The 24,043-nt window shown below is 47.8% G+C and overlaps 1 protein-coding gene across 4 annotated transcripts in view; it reads right to left on the reverse strand.

The window, feature by feature from the left end:
• The window catches only part of LOC142483682 (cytochrome P450 2A4-like), a 108,156-nt gene that overhangs the window by 70,519 nt on the left and 13,594 nt on the right, over window positions 1-24,043 (reverse strand). For 3 of the 4 annotated variants that reach the window (XM_075583700.1, XM_075583699.1, XM_075583701.1), the window contains exon 4: window positions 6,360-6,512. The exons of the other annotated variant lie outside the window; for it this stretch is intronic. In XM_075583700.1, coding sequence (XP_075439815.1) covers window positions 6,360-6,512 — 153 coding nt within the window. The remainder of the gene's footprint in view (window positions 1-6,359; window positions 6,513-24,043) is intronic. 4 annotated transcript variants of the gene reach the window in all.

Consider the following 24,043-nt stretch of genomic DNA (forward strand, 5'->3'; position numbering starts at 1 on the left):
TCTGATTTCTCCATTTCCCCCTTTCCTCTCTCTGACCATCACCTCATCTCATTTTCTCTCTCTATCTTCTCCCCTTCTCCATCTCCATCTCCCCCTCATTTCTGCAGAAACCCGTACTCTATTAAGCTACCAGCCTTTGATTCATAGTTACATAGTTACAAAGTTACATAGTAGATGAGGTTGAAAAAAGACGCACGTCCATCAAGTTCAACCTATGCTAAATTTAGACAGCAGATACTTTATTCTATATCTATACTTACTTATTGATCCAGAGGAAGGCAAACAAAAAACCCCATTAAGGGGAAAAATTAATTCCTTCCTGACTCCAATAATTGGCAGTCGGATTAATCCCTGGATCAACATCCTTCCCATGTATACTTATTTGGTATATCCCTGTATACCTTTCCCATCTAAAAAGATGTCCAACCTTTTTTTGAACAAATCTATTGTATCTGCCATCACAGTTTCCATGGGTAATGAATTCCACATTTTAACTGCCCTTACTGTAAAGAGTTAAATGGAGTATAGGCGGTCACTGCGTGAATGGAACTCAGCCAAGAAATGGATTAAAATCAGCTTTATTAAACGATGGTGCTGTACATCACAGAGAGACCTCTGACGCATTTCATCCCGTCGTGGGACTTTATCAAAGAGTGCTTTACTGTAAAGAACCCTTTCCTTTGTTGCTGGTGAAATTTCCTTTCCTCCAACCTTAAGGGATGGCCCCGAGTCCTTTGTACTGCCCGTGGGATGAATAGTTCTTTTGAAAGCTCCCTGTACTGTCCCCGAATATATTTGTATATAGTTATCATATCCCCTCTTAGACGCCTCTTTTCTAATGTAAATAAATCTAATTTAGCTAGCCTCTCCTCATAAGTTAGAATGTCCATCCCCTTTATTAATTTGGTGGCTCTTCTCTGCACTCTCTCTAGTTCCATAATGTCTTTTCTAAGGATTGGTGCCCAAAATTGTACTCCATATTCAAGGTGTGGTCTTACTAATGCTTTGTAAAGGGGCATAATTCTGTTTACTTCCCTTCCAACCATTGCCCGTTTGATGCAAGATAAGATCTTGTTTGCCTTTGCAGCTACTGTATGACATTGGGCACTATTGCTAAGCCTGCTGTCTACAAGCACTCCTAAATCCTTCTCCATCAAGGATTCCCCCAATATATCTCCATTTAATTTGTAAGTCGCCTTTTTATTCTTGCATCCCAAATGCATAACCTTACATTTATCTGTATTAAACCTCATTTGCCATTTACCTGCCCACGTTTCCAGTCTCTCCAAGTCCTTCTGAAGAGAAATTACATCCTGCTCTGATTCTATTACCTTACACAATTTAGTATCATCAGCAAAGATGGAGACTTTGCTCTCGATCCCAACCTCAAGGTCATTAATAAACAAGTTAAAAAGCAGGGGTCCCAGTACCGATCCTTGAGGTACTCCACTCACGACTTAAGCCAACCTGAAAAAGTTCCATTTATGACAACCCTCTGTTGTCTGTCCTTTAACCAGTTTTCAATCCAGGTGCATATATTATTACTGAGTCCAATTTTTTTTATTTTGTAACTTCTTCAGTAGCAAGGTCAATTCACAATGGACCACTGTGTTGTTTTTTAAAACACCTGCAAATTGACACATTACTGTAGCACATGTACAGTAGTGTACACATTAGAATTCATTACAATTCAAGAATATCTGCCACCTGGGGAATACGCGAAGAATTGCCCCCAATTAAATCCGAACCATTATAATTAAACAGATCAACAGAGAAAAAAACGCAGTTCAACCGCGGGTGCCGGGCAGCGCAAATGCAGCATGAGCATGGGGGATGCATCATATATTGCGAGTGGAATTCAGGACATGCAACCACAATGCCCCTGTGAAGTTTTAGCATAAAGGCTGGCACAGCAGAACATAACTTCCCTGTTTGTGGTAAGCTCGGGCTTACCATGGGCGAAGCCCATCCTTCCACTCTCACTCGAGATATCACAGCGGCTCGAATGATAGTGGATGGAATAAGAGAACCCTCAGTCTCATGGAGATTGGAGCCCTTTCTCCAGGTTGTTAGTGTCTCTTCCAGAGGGTGCTTGAGATCAGCACTCCTCAGTCGCTTGAGGAGGACTTTTTCCAAGAACAGTCTTTCTACTGACCGCATGGTCATGAGAGTTCCCTTGCTCAGGTCTTGCAAAGCCTCTGTCAGCTTACTTTTGAATTATGTCTGATGTCCGGAATCTATTTCTACTATCCAAGGCTCATGCCATTTCATGGTATTATTTAAAGAGTATTCAAGAATAGCTATTTGAGTTTTCAGATCTTGAAGCTGTCCTTCTGCCCTTCTTTTTCCACTCAATGTAGTTGTCAGTTCAACTTCTTTGGAATTGAGTTGCGATTCCGCATCCATTTCCAGAGAACGTCCTATCTTTTCAGTTTCATCAGTTTAGGATTCTTTTTGTTTTGATTCTGCAGTCATACCTTTGTTTGTTGCCTATTGGGCAGCTGAATGTTTAGCTAGTGCTAGTGCAGACGGTTCAAACTTTGCACTCTCGTTTTGCAGTTGAGTGGTGTCCCAAGTTCTCACTGTACCCTTGTCTTCATGGGGTTTAGTCGCTGTGTTATACCGACACTTGGGCAGGGCCAATACCTTTTCCTGTAGTGGAGACACCTGTACTTTACTGGTCCACAGAGCCTCACTCTGTTTTAATTCTGTAACCTTTTTCTCCAACTTCATTATATTGTGGAGCGCTCTGAATTTCTTTGTTAGGGCCACAGCTGCTTGCCTCAGTTTCTGAACCTTCTTGTGCTCCAACTTGTACCAAGTCACCTGGCCTCTAAGCTTGGACTCTAGCGATGCTCTGGTGAAGCTCATGGTAGCCTTCAGTTTCTCATGCTGCTCTGCAGGGACACACTGGGTAATCAGACGTTCCTGCAGCACTTGTACTTCTTTAGCAGCCTACAGATTTTCTTCCTGCAGAGATCGCTGCTTCTCCTTGGCATTCTGGAGGAGCGTACGCAGACTTTGCAGTTGGTTCTGCAAAAGGTGCTCTGCTTGTGTGTGTTGCTCCAATGCTTCAAACTTTTCATCTTCCAATAGTTTCTTTAATTTTTGTAGATCGTGCAGCTTTTCCTTCTTTTCATTGACATGGTCTGTCAAATCAGAATTTTCTTCTTTCAGCCTTGTATTTTCTCTTTTTGCAATCTCTATTATATTTAGGTGTCCAAGATGATCAAGGAGCGCAATATCATGCAAAATAGAAAAACATATACATATAGTGCAATATGTCTTGAACTGAGATTATGAAATCCAAACTTCATTCATCCAATGAATTTTATACTCACAGATTAATCTGTGTTAAGGTGTATGTAAAGGTATCTTTATGCTGCAGTTTTCTCCCATATAGCAGCAACAGTGGTATGCAGCTTATGGAGGTGTCTTCACCGCTTGCAAAAATTCAATACAAAAGAAGAAAAGACATAGTGTAGAGTCCAGGGGTGAGCAAACTTTTTATGCCGAGCCCCCCTTTTCATCCATGAAATTTCTCGGGCCCCTCCTGCCTGAAAACCTTTATTAAACGGTATACAATGTAAATACAAATATGTCTAAATACTTATTTCAACAGCTTGCGCTTGCAAAATTAGGCTGCGTCCACACTGTCGCTGAGAGCGGTGACATCACCAACTCTCCAAGCATGCGCACAGGGTGTTCTGCATAATTTTGCAAGCACAAGCAGGGGGCATGGATCGGGGCTATTTCTGTGTGTGTTTGTGTGGCTGTGAGTGTGTGTGTCCGCGTGTGGCTGTGTGTGTGTGCGTGCATTGACTGCTGCTGAGCGTGCGTCAAAGTCAATTTTGTTTGTCTAACCAATCGCCAAGCTTGGGAGAGCATACACCCCCCAGTTTGTGCATCGCTGCATTCAATCACAACACCCATACACACACACACAGTCACAACACAGATACAGCATACATACTCAATCACAACACACACCCAAACACAACACAAAATCAATCACTACCAACACAGACAACACACATACTCAATCACAACACACACAATCAATCACAACCAACACACACACCACACACAGACACAACACACCACACACAATCACAATCAACACAAACACACACATCACAACACACACTCAATCACACACTCAATGACAACTCACACACAGAATCACAACACACACACACCACACACTCAAATCACAACACACACACTCATATCACAACCAACACATACAACATCCACTCAATCAATCACAACACACACATCACAACACAGACACAATCACACACCACACACATATCACAACACAGACACACACAACATCACACCAACACAAACACACACATCACAACACACACTCAATCACACACTCAATCACAACACACACTCAATCACAACACACACAAAAACACACCACAAACAAACACAATCACACACACATCACAACACACACTCAATCACAACACAAACACTCAATCACTACCAACACAGACACAACACACAATCACACACACAAACACAATCACAACCAACACAGACAACACACAATCACAACACACACTCAAACACCGACACAATCACAACACACACAATCACAACACACCACACACATATCACAACACAGACACACACAACATCACAACACACCACACACTCAATTACAACCAACACAGACAACACACACACTCATATCACAACCAACACAGACACAACACACACTCAATCACAACACCCCTCCTCCCCCCTTAGGTGAAAGTACTACTATTATTACTGTACTGCATGCTCTGGTCCCTCATGCTGCTGAAAACTGGAGCGGGGAAACAGACAGGAAGAGAAGGAGGGCTTGTGTCTGTGTGCAGGGAAGTCCCTGCCCCCGCTGCAAGCACAGGGAAGCAGCAGCACACGGAGCTTGAGCTGTTTGGCCGTCCGTGCACTGCTCTGCCCGCCCCTAGGTTTCGCCGCACAGCTTGCGCCCCCCCCTAAATAATTTGGTGCCCCCAAAGGGGGGGCGCCCCCCAGTTTGCACACCGCTGGTGTAGATTGTAACGCAAACTTTTAACTGCAGTAAAATAGTGCAAAATCCACTCACACGGTTTCAAAGTATAAAGCGCAGTTTGATCTATGATCTACGCCACCGACAGAGGTCCTGAAGCGGTCTCTCTGCTCGGTAAACTGGAGCAGTCACGTCTCTCGGCTCCCACACTCTCGCGATGGCTCGGGATAGGCAGGTTATGCTGTGTGGAGCTTCCCTCTTAGTGTCACTCAACACGTTTCTCCACATCCAAGGTTTCTTCATAAGATTTTTGTCCATTTCTCCATATATTGTATTTTTTTATTCATATAACTTTGTTTTCATTTGTCTTACAGTATATGTTATACATGTATATTCTGTTTTCTTCTTTGTAATTGGTTTTGTTTAAAAATTCAGTAAACATTGAGTCTAAAAAAACAATAAACTGTTGGGGGTCTTGAGGACTGGTGTTGAGCACCCCTTTTCCATAGGTTCATTTTGCATAAGACGGTCCATGCTGGAAGATAACTTACAGCCCATTCATTTGAATCGGCTGTAAAGGACCATATATACTACTGTAAGTGGTCTTATAGAAAAGCACTGCTTAGAGAATATGGCCCACTATGAATTACAATCTTTGTATATGCGACGCAATGCCAGCTCTAATTATTACCCATTTATCTTAGAAACAGACTAGTTTTGTCACGAGAACTGCAGCTACAGTATTTTTTTGCATTGATATTTAATATTGAATACGGTGAAAACTCCAGATTTGTATTGCTACTAACAGTGTTCTTTTGGGGAGATACTACACTTGATTGGGTCCCATTGTGTCTGCAAAAATTCTACATGCAGTGTTGTATAATTTGCAAAAAATATATATTTTAATTATGTTAGGTGACAACACCGCTATTGAGGTTTGGGATATGCCCCATATCATATATTGTTGCAATATTATTGAAAGCCAAACCACTGTAAGAGTATTATTTTTACATACAACAGTATAGTTCATAGATTAAATGATAGTGTACAGAGCTTCCCAAAAACAGAGCTTTCTTCTTCAAGTGTAGAATAAACATTGAGATTTAGAAAGCTCTGGGTGAGATATCACAACTGGGAATAAATCTACAGTTCTTCAGGACCAATACTACTAGAATTTTGAAATATGTACATACCTGTAGGATAAATGAGTTTGGGTTCTACAACGTTACAATATATTTTTAAGAGATTTCATGGAGTCACTATACGGATGTGAAGGGTTCACAGGTCTTGAAGGGTTGAAGACCACTGGCTTACACTATACCTTTTGACAACCTTTGAACAATGTACCAACCTTTGGTCTTTCTCAATTCAGATATGAGATACTGAATCTCCTCTTTGATTCGATCCTCAATCCCTCTCTTCCCCATGCCGAAATCCCTCAATGTGACAAGAGTGAAACGGCGTAACTGCCTCCAGCGTTCCATGTTGTTGGTGAAGGCAACCCCTAGAAAAGTATGAACCCCAAGTTACAATTCAATATGTTTTTTACTTGATGGGACAGGATATTAACCTCTTGTAGGAGAACTGCTCATGCTTCACTTAGTCAAATTGATTCAAGAGCTACACAGTCTACAAGAGAGGCCACGTCAGGTACGTCTATAATGACGGGAATATGAATGGCTCAGTGGAAATGTTGCTGACATGAAGCGGATGATACTGGTTCAAATCCCAGTGTCAGCTCGTACGGACCTTACAGCTCACTTCTGCTCCCTGTACATAAGACATCAAAATGTGATTAATAAATGACAAACTTTTGGCCTAATCATTAATCTGCAATAAATGCTTTTATGGGTGAAAACATCTGTTTTTGCATGGTCTTACATATCGGTATTCTGTAAAGCAGGTATCGCCTACGTTAATCTATTTGGAGGTATGTGAGTAAATGGGCCCCCACCTAACTTGGTGTATCTCGCTCTCCAGCCTTATTTTGCGTACCTCAGGAAAGTGGGATTTTCAGACGGTACTGCAGCAAATTGGGCAAACGTGCATGCAAATGAAATGGTAGGGGGAGTGGGAGTGGGTGAGGGAGCGGCTGAGTGAGTAAAGAGACTGACCGGCACTGAGAGTTTGAAGCAGGGGAGCCTGGTTCAATTCCCGGTGTCGGCTCCTTGTGATCTTGGGCAAGTCACTTTATCTCCCTGTGCCTCAGGCCCCAAAACCATACAAGAACATGCTATTATTATTATTATGTCAAACCGTGGGATTTTTTTTTTTTTTTGAAAGTTGTTTTTTTTACTGAGCAAAGTACAAAGCAAGACTTATGTTCAACAAAGACGAGTTACAAAAGAGGAAAGCAGAGAACTGAGCACAAAAAAGAATGAGTCCAATTTAAATACAACCATCCAGTGAACTAAGACATTCCGACCTTCGACCTGTGACCAGTTAACCTCAAACATATTCTATGGTACAATAGCAGGACTTCACAGAAGACCATTGGGGGATTTTTTTATTTGTTCTTGTACTTATAAAATGCAGATGATGGTTGGGTAAATGGGCTACTTTTAGTTTCGGGGCTCAATCAGGCTGATCTGACTTGACATGGGAATCTGAGCCCTTTTTTTCCATTTGATTCTGCTGCTGTGAAAAAAGCTTCAGGACAAATATGGCTTATCCCAAGATCTGTAAGGAGAGGGCATGGTCTGGTTCAAGATAGATATGTTTGGGTTTGTCTTTTTTTTAATAAATATTTTTCCTTTATTGGTGTCGGACAGCAGATTGGTACATGTTACATACATTTATGAGCGACTCAACACAGGAATACAGCTTGATACATGTACAATGTTTGGGGGAGGTTGATGACACACAATAGTCCCTTTTCCAGTTTTCAGTGGTGAAAAAGAGGGGGGATGACGAAGGAGGGGTGGATAGTTGGGAACGACTTTGGACAAAGAGAGGGGATGGGGGGGGGGGCAAAGATGGGGAGGACTTTGAGGGAAGGGGGGGTCGGTCCTATGGTCCTGTGATTGTGAAGGTCAGGGGGTCTGATCCTGGCCAAGGTTCCCATGTCAAATGGAATTGCGGCATTTTTTGCTTCAGCATTGCCGTTAATCTTTCCATACCCATGATTCCGTTTACCCTAGTGACTACCGTTCTTCTGGATGGGGCTTTGATTTTCTTCCAGGCTGCTGCTATACAGCATCTGGCGGCCGTCAGAATCGCTGCCATGAGCCTGGTTATAGGGGGGGGAAGGTCATCGACTGGTTTTCCCAGCACATAGGTCAGAGGGTCTAGGGGTACCTCCACCTCCAGGGTCTCGGTCAGCAGGCCCTGGATCCGGGTCCAGAGGTCCCCCCCCTCCCCTCCTCTCCCCCCCCTCCCCTCCTCTCCCCCCCCTCCCCCCTCCCCTCCCCATGCTGGATGTGTTTGACCAACCTGTCTCACTCCGTGTTGAGACATACTCCAATATTGACTGTATAAAGGACACCCACAAGCGGTATGCGATATCATGACTGGGGAAAAGATCTCCCCCAGAAGGCAATGTTTCAATTTTATGCTGATGATGTAAATATTGTGCTCCCCCCCTCTTATTCCCCCCCCTCATTTCCCCCCCCCTTCTCCCCCCCCCCCCACCCCTCCCAACCTCCTCCCCCTCATCCCCCCACCCCTCCCTTCCCCCCCCTCATCCCCCCACCTACCCTCATCCCTTCCCTCTCCCCCCAGAGCTAAGATATTAGATCTGACCAAGCTGTTTTACTCTGTAGGAATATATACGCCAATACTGAATGTATAGAAAATGATCATAAAGTTTAGGTGAAGATTCACTCTAGGGAAAAGTACTCCCCCCAAGAGTAATATGTAAACCACAGGTGGACGATGTATATGTCGAGTTCCCCCCCTCCCCCTCTCCCCCCCCTCCCCCTCTCCCCCCCCCCCTCCTCCCTCTCCTATCCCTCCCCCCTCCCCCCCCCCACCCCCTCCCCCTCCCATCCCCCCCCTCCCCCTCCCCACCCCCCCCTCCCACCCCCAGCCCCCCTCCCCCCCTCTCCCCCCCCTTCTCCCACCCCTCGCCCCCCTCCCCCCCACCCCCTCTCCCCCCCACCCCCTCTCCCCCTCCTCTCCCCTCCTCTCCCCTCCCCCTCGCCCCCCCCTCTCCCCTCCCCCCTCTCTCTCTCCTCCCCCTCCCCCCTCTCCCCTCCCCCCCCTCCCCTCTCTCCTCCCCCCCTCCCCTCTCTCCTCCCCCCCCTCCCCTCTCTCCTCCCCCTCCTCCCCTCTCTCCTCCCCCCCCTCCCCTCTCTCCTCCCCCTCCCCTCTCTCTCCTCCCCCCCCCTCTCTCCTCCCCCCCCTCTCTCTCCTCCCCCCCCCTCTCTCCTCCCCCCCACCCCCCCCCCCTCTCCCTCCTCCCCCCCACCCCCCCCTCTCCTCCCCCACCCCCTACCCCCCCTCACCCCCTACCCCCCCTCATCCCCCCACCTACCCTCACCCCTCTCCTCTCAGCCCCAGGGCGAAGCTACTATGTCTGACCAACCTGTCTCAATATGTATGAATATAAGTGCCAATACTGATTGTATAGACAATGACCATAAAGTTTAGGCGGAGATTCAATCTAGGAAAAGTACTTCCCCCGAGAGCAATGTGTAAACCTCATGCGGACTACGTATATGTTAAGGTCCCCCCCCCTCCCCACCCCCTCCCCCCCCCTCTCTGCCCGCAACCTAGTGAGGGCGCCGGACCCGACTTCCTGGCTCCGATCTGTGAGTGACGCCCCGAAAGTTCTCCCAGGGGTCTTTTGTACCCCCCCCCCCTTGACACCAGAATGTCAAGAGGAATCTTTTTCGGGCTCCAGGACAGCCCACCTTCTTTCTTGCCCTATTGTGTCGCCCCCCCCCCCCCCCATTCCCCTCTTACTCCACCCTTCCCCCCCCTCCCCTACCCACCACCTACCTATGGCACAACAGAAACCCCCCCCCCCCCCCCGCATACTCACAACAAGGCCCAAGCCGACCCTGACATGGGAATACCTCAGGGACAAGGGTTTAACCCCGAGACCCCCCCTTCCCCATTAATGGCGTCAATAAAGATCATATCCCTGAATGTTAAGGGACTTAACTCAACACGCAAACGCAAACTAGCCCTCCAAGAATTAAAAAAACCAAAGGAGATATAATATGTATCCAAGAAACCCATTTCAACACTGCTGACCCTCCTAACACATTTAAGCATACATATCCCCAAGCATTCTTTGCATCCTCCCCCAACAAAAAAAGAGGGGTGGCTATTCTGATTAAAAACAACACCCCATTTGCCCTTACACAGGTAACCAAAGACCCAGAGGGACGATATATACTCCTCAAAGGCACACTGTCAGGCTCCCCCATAGCCATTCTCAACATCTACGCCCCGAACGCAAACCAGAACCAATTCCTCCAGAACCTTCTTAGTACCCTTGACCACTCGACGCTTTCCTCCCTCCTCCTCGTCGGTGACGCAAATATGGTCCTTGACCCGGACCAAGATAGATCAGGGCAGACAGCGACCCCATACTCTAGCCAACTGCAGAAAAAGGCCCAAAAGTTCCAGAATACTATCAGAGAGTATTCGCTGACAGACATTTGGCGGACCCAGCATGTGGGCCAGAGGGACTATTCCTTCTACTCAACCCCCCATCAGTCTTACTCGCGGATCGATTACTTTCTGGGCACCAACAATGTACTCCAGGCATCCTCCCACTCCGACATAGGCCCAATAACCTGGTCTGACCACGCCCCTATCATACTCACCCTCTCTCTACCCTTCGTCAAAACAACAGTATATTCCTGGAAACTCAGTGACTCGCTTCTCAACGACCCACAAGTGATCAAGACAATTAAACAAAAACTGCACACCTTTTTCCAGTTAAACAAAGGCTCGGTCCCGGCAGCAGCAATGCTCTGGGAAGCCCACAAAGCCACTATAAGAGGGGAACTCATATCGCTAGCCTCCTATAGGAAAAAAATAAAACAGAAAGCCCAGAAAGAACTAACCGAAAAAATCATAAAGCTAGATCAACTGCATAAACAATCCCAATCGAGAAAGGTGTTTAGAACCCTTGAGAAAGCGAGATCTGACCTAAAAATACTCCAACTTGACGAGGTAGAGAGAGCCCTGAAATGGACCAAACAGCGGTTCTATGATAGGGGTAACAAAGCGGACAAACTTTTGGCCTCAAAACTAAGAGGCATTAAGACAAAGACCCAGATAACAAAAATCAAAACCAAAAGTGGTCAAATCTCATATAATGAGAAAGATATTGCCCGGGAATTTGCAGAGTTCTATACCGACCTCTACAACCTCCACCCCATCAACCAGTCAGACCCCAATGATGAGAGCACCACCGACTATCTAACCCAATGCAACCTCCCCTCCCTCTCACAAGAAGAACTTGAGTTCTTAAACCAGAGCATAACCCAAGAAGAGCTAGATAAAGCAATATCCTCACTCAAATTAGCAAAGACCCCAGGACCGGATGGCTTTACCAACGGTTACTATAAAAAATTAGCAAAATCCCTGTCCCCCTACCTCCTAGAAATGTTTAACTCATTTCTCCAAGTAGAACAAATCCCAGGCACTATGTCGGCAGCCAACTTGGCTATCATACATAAAGAGGGCAGGGACCCACTTCAATGTGGCAGCTACCGCCCCATTTCCCTACTGAATACTGACCTCAAGCTTTTCAGCAAAATTCTAGCAAACAGACTGAACCCTATTCTCCCGAGACTAATTCATATAGACCAGGAGGGATTTGTGTCAGGAAGACAGGCCTCTGACAACACCCGCAAAATTATTGACATTATAGACCACGTGCACCTCAAAAAGTCCCAGGCCTTGATACTCAGCCTCGACGCGGAGAAGGCCTTTGACCGGGTCAAATGGTCTTTCCTTGACCAGACAATGCGCCAGTTCGGCTTCTCAGGCCCGTTCCTAGAAGGAGTCCGAGCCCTCTATACCAACCCCACGGCCATATTAAAACTCCCGGGTGGCCGATCCAATCCAATAAAAATCCACAACGGTACTAGACAAGGTTGCCCCCTCTCCCCTTTACTTTTCGCCCTGTCTATAGAACCCCTAGCCGCCAGAATTAGAACAGACCCATCCGTAAAGGGAATCCTAGTCGGAGACAGGGAGTATAAAATATCCCTGTTTGCCGACGACATCATCCTTACCCTATCAGACCCCCTCACTTCCCTCCCCAACCTAGAAAAACTGTTAGACCAATTTGGCCACCTCTCAGACTACAAAGTCAACACAGACAAATCAGAGGCTCTCAATATATTACTGCCGAACCCCGTATGGACATCCCTACAAAAGAAATTTAAGTATAGATGGAATAGTTCCCATATTAAGTATTTAGGGGTCAAAATAGCGAGCTCATATGGCTCATTATATCAAACCAACTACCCTCCCCTTTTCCGTCAGATCTTAAGAGATCTCGAGACCTGGCAGACCCACCAAATATCATGGTTTGGCAGGATAATATCCGCCAAAATGAATATCCTCCCCCGCCTGCTCTATTATTTTCAAACCCTCCCTGTCCCCGTCCCATTAGCAGATTTAAGGAATATTCAGTCCCATATACTGCGCTTCATCTGGCAACAACGGAGAGCCAGGGTCCCACGGTCGGTACTCTTGGCGTCGAGGACGAGAGGGGGTCTGGGGGCGCCGGACGTGGTCCGATACTATCGGGCAGCACAACTGAGACAGGCGGTGGTTTGGAACAACCCCCCGGCCTCCAATTGTTGGTTGGAAATAGAGACATTCCACGCGTCCCCGACCCCCCTCTCAGCCCTGCTTTGGACTCACGTCCACAAGGGAAGGAGGCCCACGAGACTCAGCCTTGGAGCAATGAGATGCACGTGGTCGACATGGTTGAAAACCAAAGGGAAATATGGCCTAGCTTCAACCCCCTCTCAATTGACCCCTCTATTCGGGAACCCGGATTTCCCGCCCGGTTGTTCCCGACCCCAATTCAGCCAATTTCAAGGCCTAAACATCAGAGTGGTTGCGGACTTGCTGGAAGGCGATGAGGTCATGCCCCTCCGAGAACTGAGAATCAAACTAACGTCCCCTGATCTTCCTATATTCCAATACCTACAGATTTGCCATTTTTTGAGAACTCTATCCCCTAGCTTAAAATTCCCGTCGTGCTCCAGATTTGAGAACCTCTGCCTCAGAGGCGAGTACCAAAGAGGCCTCATCTCTGGGATATATAAAACACTAGAGGCGGCCCAACCCTCCCCTAACCACGCATATATGCAAAGGTGGAGCCAGGAACTAAACACCAATATAGACATAGAGGACTGGGAGGATATCTGGGAGGCAGCTTCCAAAACTTCAATTTGTTCCATCACAAAAGAAAATATTTACAAAATATTATTCCACTGGTACCTGACCCCGAGTAGACTGAACCAGATCTATCCAGCTACTCCTGACGATTGCTGGAGGGGATGTGGTCAAAGGGGGGACATGTCCCACATTTGGTGGACATGTCCGGAAACCGTGGGATTTTATGCACAGAAGATTATTAATCAGTACAGTGAAAAAGGTACAATGTGATTGCAGGTAGATTTTGCCCCCATAGTTTCACTATTATTACCCTTTAAGAATTGATTTATTTTCTAGGACATTTCTCTTAAAAACTACATCAGGAATCAAATTGTTTACAAATGTGCAGCACGTACAGTGTGTTCTTTCTGACTAACGATGCTCTTTTAGATGATGGTTTTACAGTGTTCTAAATTGTTTTAGATTGGGGTATATTTTAATGGGCAAACATACAATTTATTTATAGATGTAATTGGTTTTTATATTGCCTTATAACCTCACAAGTTTCCACTTCATGTGTGTAGTCAGGACCACTCTTACCTCCAGGCTGCGGGAAGGGGACGGCTGTGTGGTTGCTGCACGGAGATTGTGAGCTGGTGAGTGGGCCTCAGGGGCTGCAGACCCTGGTACTGAGGTGGGATAGCATGAAACTGCGCTCCCACAACAGCGCACGCATGCCTGGAGGGTGGATAGTCAAGATCGCCGGGTATGGGCTGGAGAGAGTGGGTTAGTCTTAATACTTGCCGAGGTCATAGGTGCCAGGAGAGTAGACAGTGTCTGGAGTGCCGTGGTCTGGGGTTGGAGCCAGTAGGAAGGTAGTTGGTCCGATAGCCAAGGTCAGGGATGGAGAATAGCGGATGGTTAGAGGCAAGCCGGGGTCAGTAATCCAGAGAGAGGTCCTAAAGTCAAGCCGGGTCAGTACACAGAACAGATAAGCAGCAGAGGGTTAAAGCACAACAGGAACAAGGCAGGGACGTGGGAACACAAGGCTACCATGAACTACGCTCAGCCAAAGAATGAAAGGAAAGGCTGAGCATATATAGGAGAGCTGGACAAATGGGACTGAGGGGAGGAGTGGAGGTGCGGCCTCTGTGGAAGCAGGGATAGGATGCAAGGTGCAGGAGACAGGTGGGAGAGAGATTAGTGTTGACACAGCTGGGGAGCGGTAGACGTGCGTTATGTGTACGCGCCGCACAGGACAGCCGCGAGGTACCAGTGGAGGGGCGGAGCCAGCCTCCGTGTGATCCTTGAAAGCCCTCCGTGGGCACGCTTGCTCTGTAAGGTGTGCAGGAGGCTGTACAGCAGGAAGCAAGGAGGAAAAACACCGCAGTGGGTATGATTCTTTACAGTACCCCCCGCTTGAGGAGCGGCCTCAGGACAACTCCAATATGGCTTGTGGGAGTACCTGGCGTGAATGCGCCTAGCAAACTGGGAGCATGTATTTGGTGATGGGGTATCCAGGACCTCTCTTCGGGTCCAAACCCTTTCCAGTGGACCAAGTACTGGACTGATCTCCTCGATCTTCTAGAGTCGATGATGTACTGTATCTCATACTCTTCTTGTCCTTATACGATCACTGGCTTAGGAGTAGAAGAAGTGTTAGGAAATTGAGAACTCTGAAAAACAGGCTTGAGGAGAGAAACATGAAAGACTGAAGGTATTTTCATAGGAGGCAGTTGTAACCGGTACGCGACCGGATTGATTTGCTCAAAAATGGAAAATGGGGGCCTGTTTGAGGGTCAGTGTCTTCAGCCTGATATTTTTGGAAGACAGCCACACCCTTTCTCCTGGTTTGAAGTTGGACACCTTGCACCGATGACGGTTCACTTGAACCTTTTGTCTACGAGTTGCTTCCACAAGAGTCCTCTGAATCCTCCTCCATGATTCTTGTAAAGAATTGATTCTGTTTTCCGCTACTGGGACCCCGGAGGGAGAAGAGGAAATGGGAAGCTGTGCCAGGTGAAACCCATAATTGATGAAGAATGGTGATTCTTGTGTAGATTTGTTCCTTAAAGAATTGTGTTCAAACTCTGCCCATGGGAGAAGGTCCACCCAATCATCTTGGGCGTCGAAAATGAAGCACCGTAAATAATGTTCCAAAGTTTGGTTAGTTCATTTGGTCTGTCCATTGGTCTGGGGATGATACCCTGAAGAAAAATATCAGGATGACCGGCAAACTTAGATGAATGACCCGAGTCTAGAATCTTCTTACGAAATTGAGGAGCAGCATATAGACAACCATCCGGCACCTCAAGACCATCGGGAAAGCGTGTTTGAGTAGCCAAAATGTCATCCAGGACATCAAAAGATTTTGGCGGAAATAACGTATTTGGAAGGAAGGATAGTCTCCGATATATCTTCAGACTTGGCTTCGACCACAAACTGACGGGACAGTGCATCAGCTTTCAGGATTTTAGACCCGGGAATATAGGAAATAAGATACTTGAATCTAAAGAAGAAGAGAGACCAACGGGCCTGACGAGCTCCAAGACAACGGGCGTTTTCTATGTACAGCAAGTTTTTATGATCTGTGAGAATTGAAATGAGATTTTCAGTACCTTCCAAGAGGTGCCTCCATTATTGTAGTGCGAGTTTGATAGCGAGGAGCTCTCTGATGCCAACATCATAATTCTGTTCCGCCGAGGAAAACTTCTTAGAAAAAAAACCGCAGGGGTGAAGCTTGGCCTGAGGGGATTGCCTTTGAGAAAGAATAGCGCCTGTGCCAACGTCAGATGCATCTACCTCCAGAGTAAAAGTCGTTTGGGATCTGGGTGACAGAATAGAGTCAAAAGCTTCTTTGACAGATTTGAAGGCTTGAAGTGCCGCAGGTGGCCAGGAATAGGTGTTTGCTCTTTTCTTTGTCAAGGCCGTGATAGGAGCTACAGTAGAAGAACATTTTTTTTATGCATTTGTGATAATAATTAGCAAATCCTAAGAATCGTTGAATTGATTTCAAAGAGGTCGGCTGTGGCCATTCTAGCACTGCCTTGAGTTTGGCAGGGTCCATGGAGAATACGGTGTCTGAAATAATATAGCTCAGGAAAGAAATGGAATTCTGGTGAAATAGGCACTTCTCTAGTTTGGCGTATAGGAGATCCTCCCGAAGGCGAGGCAGACCAGCTTAGTGTGATGTATGTTTTCTGAGAGAGATTTAGAGAAGATGAGAATGTTGTCAAGATAGACTATGACAAAAAGATTGAGAAGATCTTGAAAAATCTCTTTTACGAATTCATGGAATATTGCTGGACCATTACAAAGGCCAAAGGGCATGACTAAATATTCGTAATGCCTAACACAACTGTTGATGGCCGTCTTCCATTCATCGCCTTGGCGTATACGGACAAGATTATATGCTCCTCAAAGTCCAATTTGGAAAAGATAGTGGACCCTTGTAAGCGATCAAAAAGCTCAGAGATGAGTGGTAGGGTAACGGTTCTTCACAGTTATCTTATTAAGCCCCCTGTAGTCTACACAAGGGTGGAGAGACCAGTCTTTCTTTACAACAAAGAAAAAGTCAGCCCCAGCTGGGGATGAAGAATCCCGAATAAATCCCCTCTTCATGTTTTCTTGAATGTATTCGGACATAGCTTTGGTCTCAGGAAGAGAAAGAGGGTAAGATCTGGCTTTGGGAAGAACTGAGCCTGGCAAAAGATCAATCGGGCAATCAAACGGCTGATGAGGGGGAAGAACTTCGGAGCGTACCTTGTCAAAGACATCTTTGAATTCAGCATAAACTTCAGGAAGAGTAATTTTGTCTTCTTCAGGAGCCTTTAAACCGCATATTTGTTGTCTCGGACTGATACAAGACTTGGTACATTGAGGGCTCAACTTTATGGGTCCTTTGTTGGTCCAATCCAACTCTGGGTTGTGTCGTTAAAGCCAGAGAAGGCCCAAGATTACCTCAATGGATGGTGTATAAATTACATCCAGAACGATCTCCTCCTTATTGCCGTCTTCAGTTATGAGAGAGAGTTCACAAGTTTTCAGAGAGATGAAGGCTGGCTGGAGGGGGCGTCCGTTGATGTCTTCCAACCCGACAGGCACAGATTTATAGAGAAGCGGGATCCTGTTCCTTAAAGCAAAGTCTTGGTCAATAAATTAACTCCTGAACCGGAGTCAATGAAGGCGGATGTAGAGACCTGGAACTTGTCACCCTTGAGCAGAATGGGGAGCAACCACAACAGTGGAGGCCCGCCTAGATGGTGGATAGTCAAGATCGCCGGGTCTGGGCTGGAGAGAGTGGGTTAGTCTTAATACTTGTCGATGTCGTAGGTAGGTGCCAGGAGAGTAGTCAGTGTCCGGGGCTACATTTGGAGGCGCTGCTGAGATCCAGACCTGGGATGCCCTTTTTAAATTTAAGATATTCTCATCCAGAGTGAAAATGTCCTTACCCTCAAGCCACAGTGTTCACAAGTGGGCCCTATGATGCCAAATGACGCCCAGCCACTTGGTTGCCATTAGCCAGGTTCCGGCATCCCTAACCTTGCCTGACCTGCGCGCCACCTTGAGACAGAAACCGGGGTTTGCTAAAGCCAATATCATAGATATCAAATGGGATGCATCCAAACAGTGGAGTAAACTGTTACCTGACTGTCAAAAGGATGTCCCAAAGGACACTGCGCCCCAATTTCTGCTACTCCCCAAAGCTCCACAAGGGGGAATCCCGCTCATATACCCCAAACACTGCGCGCAAACTGAAATGCTTAGAGTCCTTCCCAGCATAGCCGAATGTCGGTTCTCTTCACCTGCTTCCTCCCCAGAGAACTCTCGCCAGAGCCAGGATAACAGTCTGAAGTCCGAAGCAAGCCACCTCAGTGCCCGCAGTACAGATGGCCCACGGTTACTTGTAGGAGCCCTGCAGAACTGACCAACTGTTACGCCGGTGCTGCCTGCAGACAGACCCGTCCCTTGGGCTGAATGCGGAGGTAGGAATATATGAACCCGCAGCAAAGGGAGCGTGTCCGGAGTGTGTATTAAGCATTGCCAGGCCAGATGTAAGTAATGTAGACAATACTTGCCGGTACCGGGTATAGGAGTAGAATAGTGATTGCCTTGCCGAGTTCAGGGAGCAGAGAGATGAGGAAGGTTGAAGTCCAAGCCGTGATCGTGGGATGGCAGAGAATACGTAGTCCAAGGAAAGCCAAAGTCGAGAGCCAAAGGGGGAAGTCGTACGAGCCATGTCAAAACCTGTAGTAACCGAGAGTACACCAAACACTTCCATACAGAGACTATGTCGAGCGATGAGTGAGGGATCAGAGATGCTAGATAAGGCTGGGCTTACCAATCAGGGATGGATGCGGGTCAGGAGGACTGCAGGGAGCCTCTCTGGATTGGTGTGGCTGATACAACCCAGGTGAACACTGGTAGTTCTCTGATTACACCCGTGCGGTGTACGGGGGAGGAGCCTCACAGCAGGAGTGGAAGTAGAAGGGTGGATGCTGGGCGTGCGCTCTGTAAGCTGCGTGTGCACGCGAGCGATGTTGGAGGAGAACACACGTGTGCGCGGGACTGAGGACTCGCGCCTGCCACTGAGAAGGAGGGGAAGCGGCGGAACCGCCGAGGGGAGGGACCCTGCGGCGATGGAGGAGCTGACGGCCTGTGGAGGCAAATAAGCGGAGGTTTGTGCTGCGTGCCCTGAGTCTCCCTGAGGGTAGTAAGTGTGTTGCGCAGACGGCGCAGAGAAATCAGATTCCTAACACTAACAAGATAGAAAAGCTGGCTCCGGTGAAACCGTACCGGAAGTTGAAGGCCTTTTCTGGGCTGCGGTCCACACCGCTCTGGGAAGAAGCCTTGGAAGAATGGCGTGATCAAGCAGTTCAAGTTCTGCCCGAATGGTCATGCACGGAAGCAGTCAAGAGGCAAAGAATCATGGAGTGTCTACGGCCACCAGCCTCCAATCTTTTACGATTGTATCGTGAGACTCATGAAAAAGCTGAAGCTAAAGACCTGATACATGCCCTAACCAAGGCCTATGGGCTGAAGGACTATCCAAGTGTGTTGTTAGTACAGTTCTATGCCCTCAAGCAGATGGGGGGAGAAGACTTATCTGACTTCTTGTGTCGACTACAGATGATGTTGCGAACACTGTTCAACAAAATGGTCATTCAGAAGACCGACCTACAGTAGATCACTATAGAACCCGGCAATTCTTGTGAGGAGCGTCACTCACACACCCCCTGGTGGCCAGGATTTGCTGTGCGATCTCTACCTTAAATCATCCCAATTTTGAGGATCTAATGGACCAAATTCAGGACCAAGAGGCCACCCTGAGGTTCCAGGCCCCCAACCTGTCCCGTGACCCCTCAAAAGGAGAGAGCGATGCAACTCCAGAGAAACAACCAAGTACCAAGGAAAAGTCTGAGGCGGCTAACCGCCAAAAGCCATACTGACAGACTGCCACTTTCCCCATAAGATTAGCTCTCACCTACAGTGCCTTAAAAGATCTCACTAATGCCTGCTTCAACTGTCACCAACGCGGACACTTTGCCAAGGAATGTCCGAACCCCAAGGTTTCCAACCCTAGGGTCATGACCCTCACAGTACCACTGACTAACACTCCACCTCTGTCGACGGTGGACCCCGTCCCAGCGGATAACTCTGAGGAAGCACCCCAACCGGATGCCCACAGTCAGGTGGGGCCGTCCACCATTGTAAGAGTTATCGTGGAAGCCAAATACTCATCGGCCTTGCTGGACACTGGGTCTCAGGTGACTATCATCTACCGGCCATTCTATGAACAGCACCTGACTCACCTGCCTATGCGATCAAGCAAGAGGATGAAGCTTTGGGGACTGAGTAATGAGACTTATCCCGTCGAAGGTGTGGTGTCTGTACAGCTGCCCATATCGCAGCTGAACACTGGCAAGATCCACACTATGGAAGTGGAGGCTCTGATATGTCCCGAGCCCAGGGAAACTCCTGGATACCCGATCATCTTGGGGACCAACACTGATGTGGTGCGGGAAGTTATTCGGAATTATTTGAGGGAGACTGGCGAAACACCACTATCCTTGGCCAGAGTATACCCACAGGTCCCAGCTAGGCCCCGACCATCTCTAGCCTGTGGTGCTACAGGCAAGGCCCCTCAGATAGAGACGCGCCCCTTAGCCTTTTAGTGTTAGTAACCTTGTACTGGTGATGGACGCACACGGTGCGCGTGGCCTGCATCAGGGAACAGTAGAGGCCCTCATCTAAGAGACTATCTAAAGGTGGGACACTCCGGCTGGAGGCAACCCGACACGGAGGCGGATCTTCGGTGGAACAGACTGACCGTAACTTGGCCTTACACAGCGACCCCCGGGGCTAGAGTTCTGGGCATGTATTTTCCACAAGTGCACCAACACATCGTGGGACAGCACTGTCTCACACTTGGGGTGTGTGACAGAGTGAAGTCAACTCCTATCAGTTATGCCTGGGAGACATATGTCTGAGTGCTTCATCCAGCACTCATAAGGGTTAACTCAGGATGTAAGCTTACACCTGTTAGCCAGGAAGGTAGAAAAGGATCTTGTGACTGGCAGTAGCTGGCTCTCTCAGACCAGAGCACACGGATATATGTGCTGCTAGCGAGACAGATACATCAAACTTCTTACTGCAACCAAAGTAAGACTTTTTCATTTGTTTTTCTAACTGCTTAAAAGACTCTTACGGTTTGGTTCTGGTTTAGCCAGCCAGCCTGCTAGCTAGGCCAGCTGTGTTAGTCAGTTTCTCCCAATGTGGAGTAGGATTTGTTTGTTTAAAGGGACAGTGTACCGACATGTTATGTTGCTGTGGAGAAATAAAGCCACTGAACGTTTTCATTTACCCTGAAACTACACGTGTGGACTGTTCCCTGACCTCGGCTACAGGCCGTTCTGCCACAGGTGGTGTCAGAAGTGGGATGTTGGACGGCCCCTGTATCTGAAGGGCCACACAGAAAAAGAAATGGAGAAATTTTTTTCTCAGTTCCTTGAGAAACAGCTCCAGCTGGCAGAGAAACAAGCTGAATAACAGGCCCAGCAAGATGAGCGACAGGCCCAGCAAGATGAGCAACAGGCCCGGCGGGAAGAAAAGCTACTCCAACTGCTAGTTGAAGGCCCGGCCCCAGGCAGACCAGCTATTTCAAATAACCCACCGGTGATGCTGCCTAAAATGAAGCCAACCGAAGACCCAGAGACATTTCTCCTCACTTTTGAAAGGGTAGCCACGGCCCATGGCTGGACAGTTGATCGCCGGGTAACGACTCTGGCTCCACTCCTCATAGGGGAAGCTCAGGCAGCCTACCAGGCTCTTCCAGCAGACGAGGCCATAGACTATCAGAAACTAAAGGCTGCTATTCTGGATCGCCTAGGCCTCACTCCAGAGACCTACCGACAGCGGTTCCGGACAGTCAAATATGCAAACAAAGACCGACCCCGGGTCGTAGCCCACCGCTTAGTAGACTTATGTACCAGGTGGATACAACCAGAGAAGCATACCAAGACAGAGATCCTTGAACAGTTTGTGCTCGAGCAGTTCATACAGATACTGCCCCCTCCTCCCGCTCCTGGGTAAAAAGGCACGCTGCATTTTCCCTGGATTCAGCGGTCAGCTTGGCGGAAAACTTCCTTGGCGACGACACCCAAGAGGATAGCTGGGAATGGTCTGTGCAAACACCAGTTGCTTCCGGTGATGCTAGAGGCAGGAGAGCAGACAATCGAGGGGTCTACAACACGCCAGCTCGGGAGATCCAGTCAACCTGATCGGAAGAACCTTTCCCATCTCGGAGGGTTCCTGGTACAAACTCCCACAGAGACGCCCGTCCCGGGTCCGAGCCCATTGGATCACTCAAGGGAGGCCGCAACCCACAGTATTCCCTGAGAACCTGGACTCCTGTCACCCATCCGGTGGAGAGGGTACCCCCACCAACCAGAAGGGAGGATCCCATCCAACAGCGGAGAGGTCCAAACACCGAACCCCGTCGAGAGCTTCCGCTGACGACCGAGTTTGCGGCCTCTGGAGATGAGGAGATGGACTGTTCATATGGCAGAACCACTGCCACAGCTTGCCTCAGAGGGGACCACAATCCGTGGGTAGTCCCAGCATCTCTGGAGGGGAAAATAGTAAAAGCCATGCTGGACTCGGGATCTGGAAAAACCCTGATCCTAGAGGGCCTAATTCCAAGCAACAGACTATCCTATGACTCTCCTTGGAATATCGAATGTATCCATGGGGATACAAAGAGATACCCGACGGCGAACGTTTTACTGCGTATCCAGGATCAAGAGGCTAGCCTGCTAGTGGGAGTTGCTCCCTGGCTACCTGCTCCTGTTCTACTTGGCCGAGACTGGCCCTACTTTGAAACATTGTTGGCCCCTACTGTACTCCTACGGAGCCTACTTCTCTGGTACCGGAGAAGCCCGGAGACTTGTTTCTTTTTTCCCCAGAGATTTTCCCCCGTAGACACCACGTCCAAAAGACACGTAAACAGAGACATGCGGAAAAAGATGACTGGTTAAAAAAGGCTGGGACTCTTGGTAACATTAGTCAGCCCAAAAGACTGCAGGTCATGGCCGGGGATGACCAGGGTGGGGAACAGATAGATACGGGAATTTTGCCAGACCTGGATCTTCCTGACTTCCGTCAGAGGCAGAGGGAAGACCCAGCTCTGGCTAGACAATATGAGAAGGTGGTACAGGTAAACAACAAGATAATGGATGAACAAGGTGTATGAGTGTTTCCACATTTTGAACTGTTGAATGACATCCTATATCGTGTGAATAAGGTTACACAAACAGGGGAGGTCATTCGACAGATGCTAGTCCCTAAGGGGTTGATTTAAACAGTGTTCACCCTAGCCTATACTCTCCCATGGGGTGGTCATTTGGGCAGAGATAAGACCACGGACCGCATCTCGTCCCGGTTTTACTGGCCAGGCATACATGGTGACATCATGAAACTATGTGAGACATGTCCTGAATGCCAGTTAACTAGCCAAAAGGGACAGAAGCCGGCTCCCTTGGTCCCTCTACCCTTGGTAGCCGTCCCATTCGAGAGAATTGGGGTAGATCTGGTTGGACCTTTAGAACCCTCTGCGAAGGGACATAAATTTATACTCGTTGTTGTAGATTATGCCACCAGATATCCTGAGGCCTTCCCTCTGAGATCAGTCACTGCTAAACAGGTTGCTCACAGGCTGTTAGAACTGTTCTCTAGGGTAGGACTTCCCCAAGTAATGTTAACTGACCAGGGAACAAATTTCATGGCAAAATTAATGCAGGATGTCCTGAAGTTATTGGAGGTAAAATCCGTCCGGACCTCAGACTACCATCCTCAGACTGATGGATTGGTAGAGAGGTTTAACCGTACTTTAAAAACCATGATTAGGAATTTTGTGGACATTGAAAAGCGAGCTTGGGATGAACTTCTTCCTTTCCTGTTGTTTGCGGTACGAGAAGTTCCCCAATCATCCACAGGCTTCTCCCCGTTTGAGCTCCTATATGGACGCCAACCTCGGGGTATTCTTGACCTACTGAAGGAATCCTGGGAGGAGGAGCCCTCCCCCTCCAAGAATACTCTTCAGTATGTCATAGACCTTAGAAACCGCCTAGACATGATAGGTCGGTTTGCTAAGGAAAACCTCAAATCTGCTCAAGAACGTCAAGAGAGGCAGTACAACCAAAATGCTCGCTTGACGGTCTTCCAACCTGGGGACCAAGT

Source organism: Ascaphus truei, unplaced genomic scaffold (genome assembly GCF_040206685.1).
Source record: "Ascaphus truei isolate aAscTru1 unplaced genomic scaffold, aAscTru1.hap1 HAP1_SCAFFOLD_356, whole genome shotgun sequence".
Classification (NCBI taxonomy): Eukaryota; Metazoa; Chordata; class Amphibia; order Anura; family Ascaphidae; genus Ascaphus; species Ascaphus truei.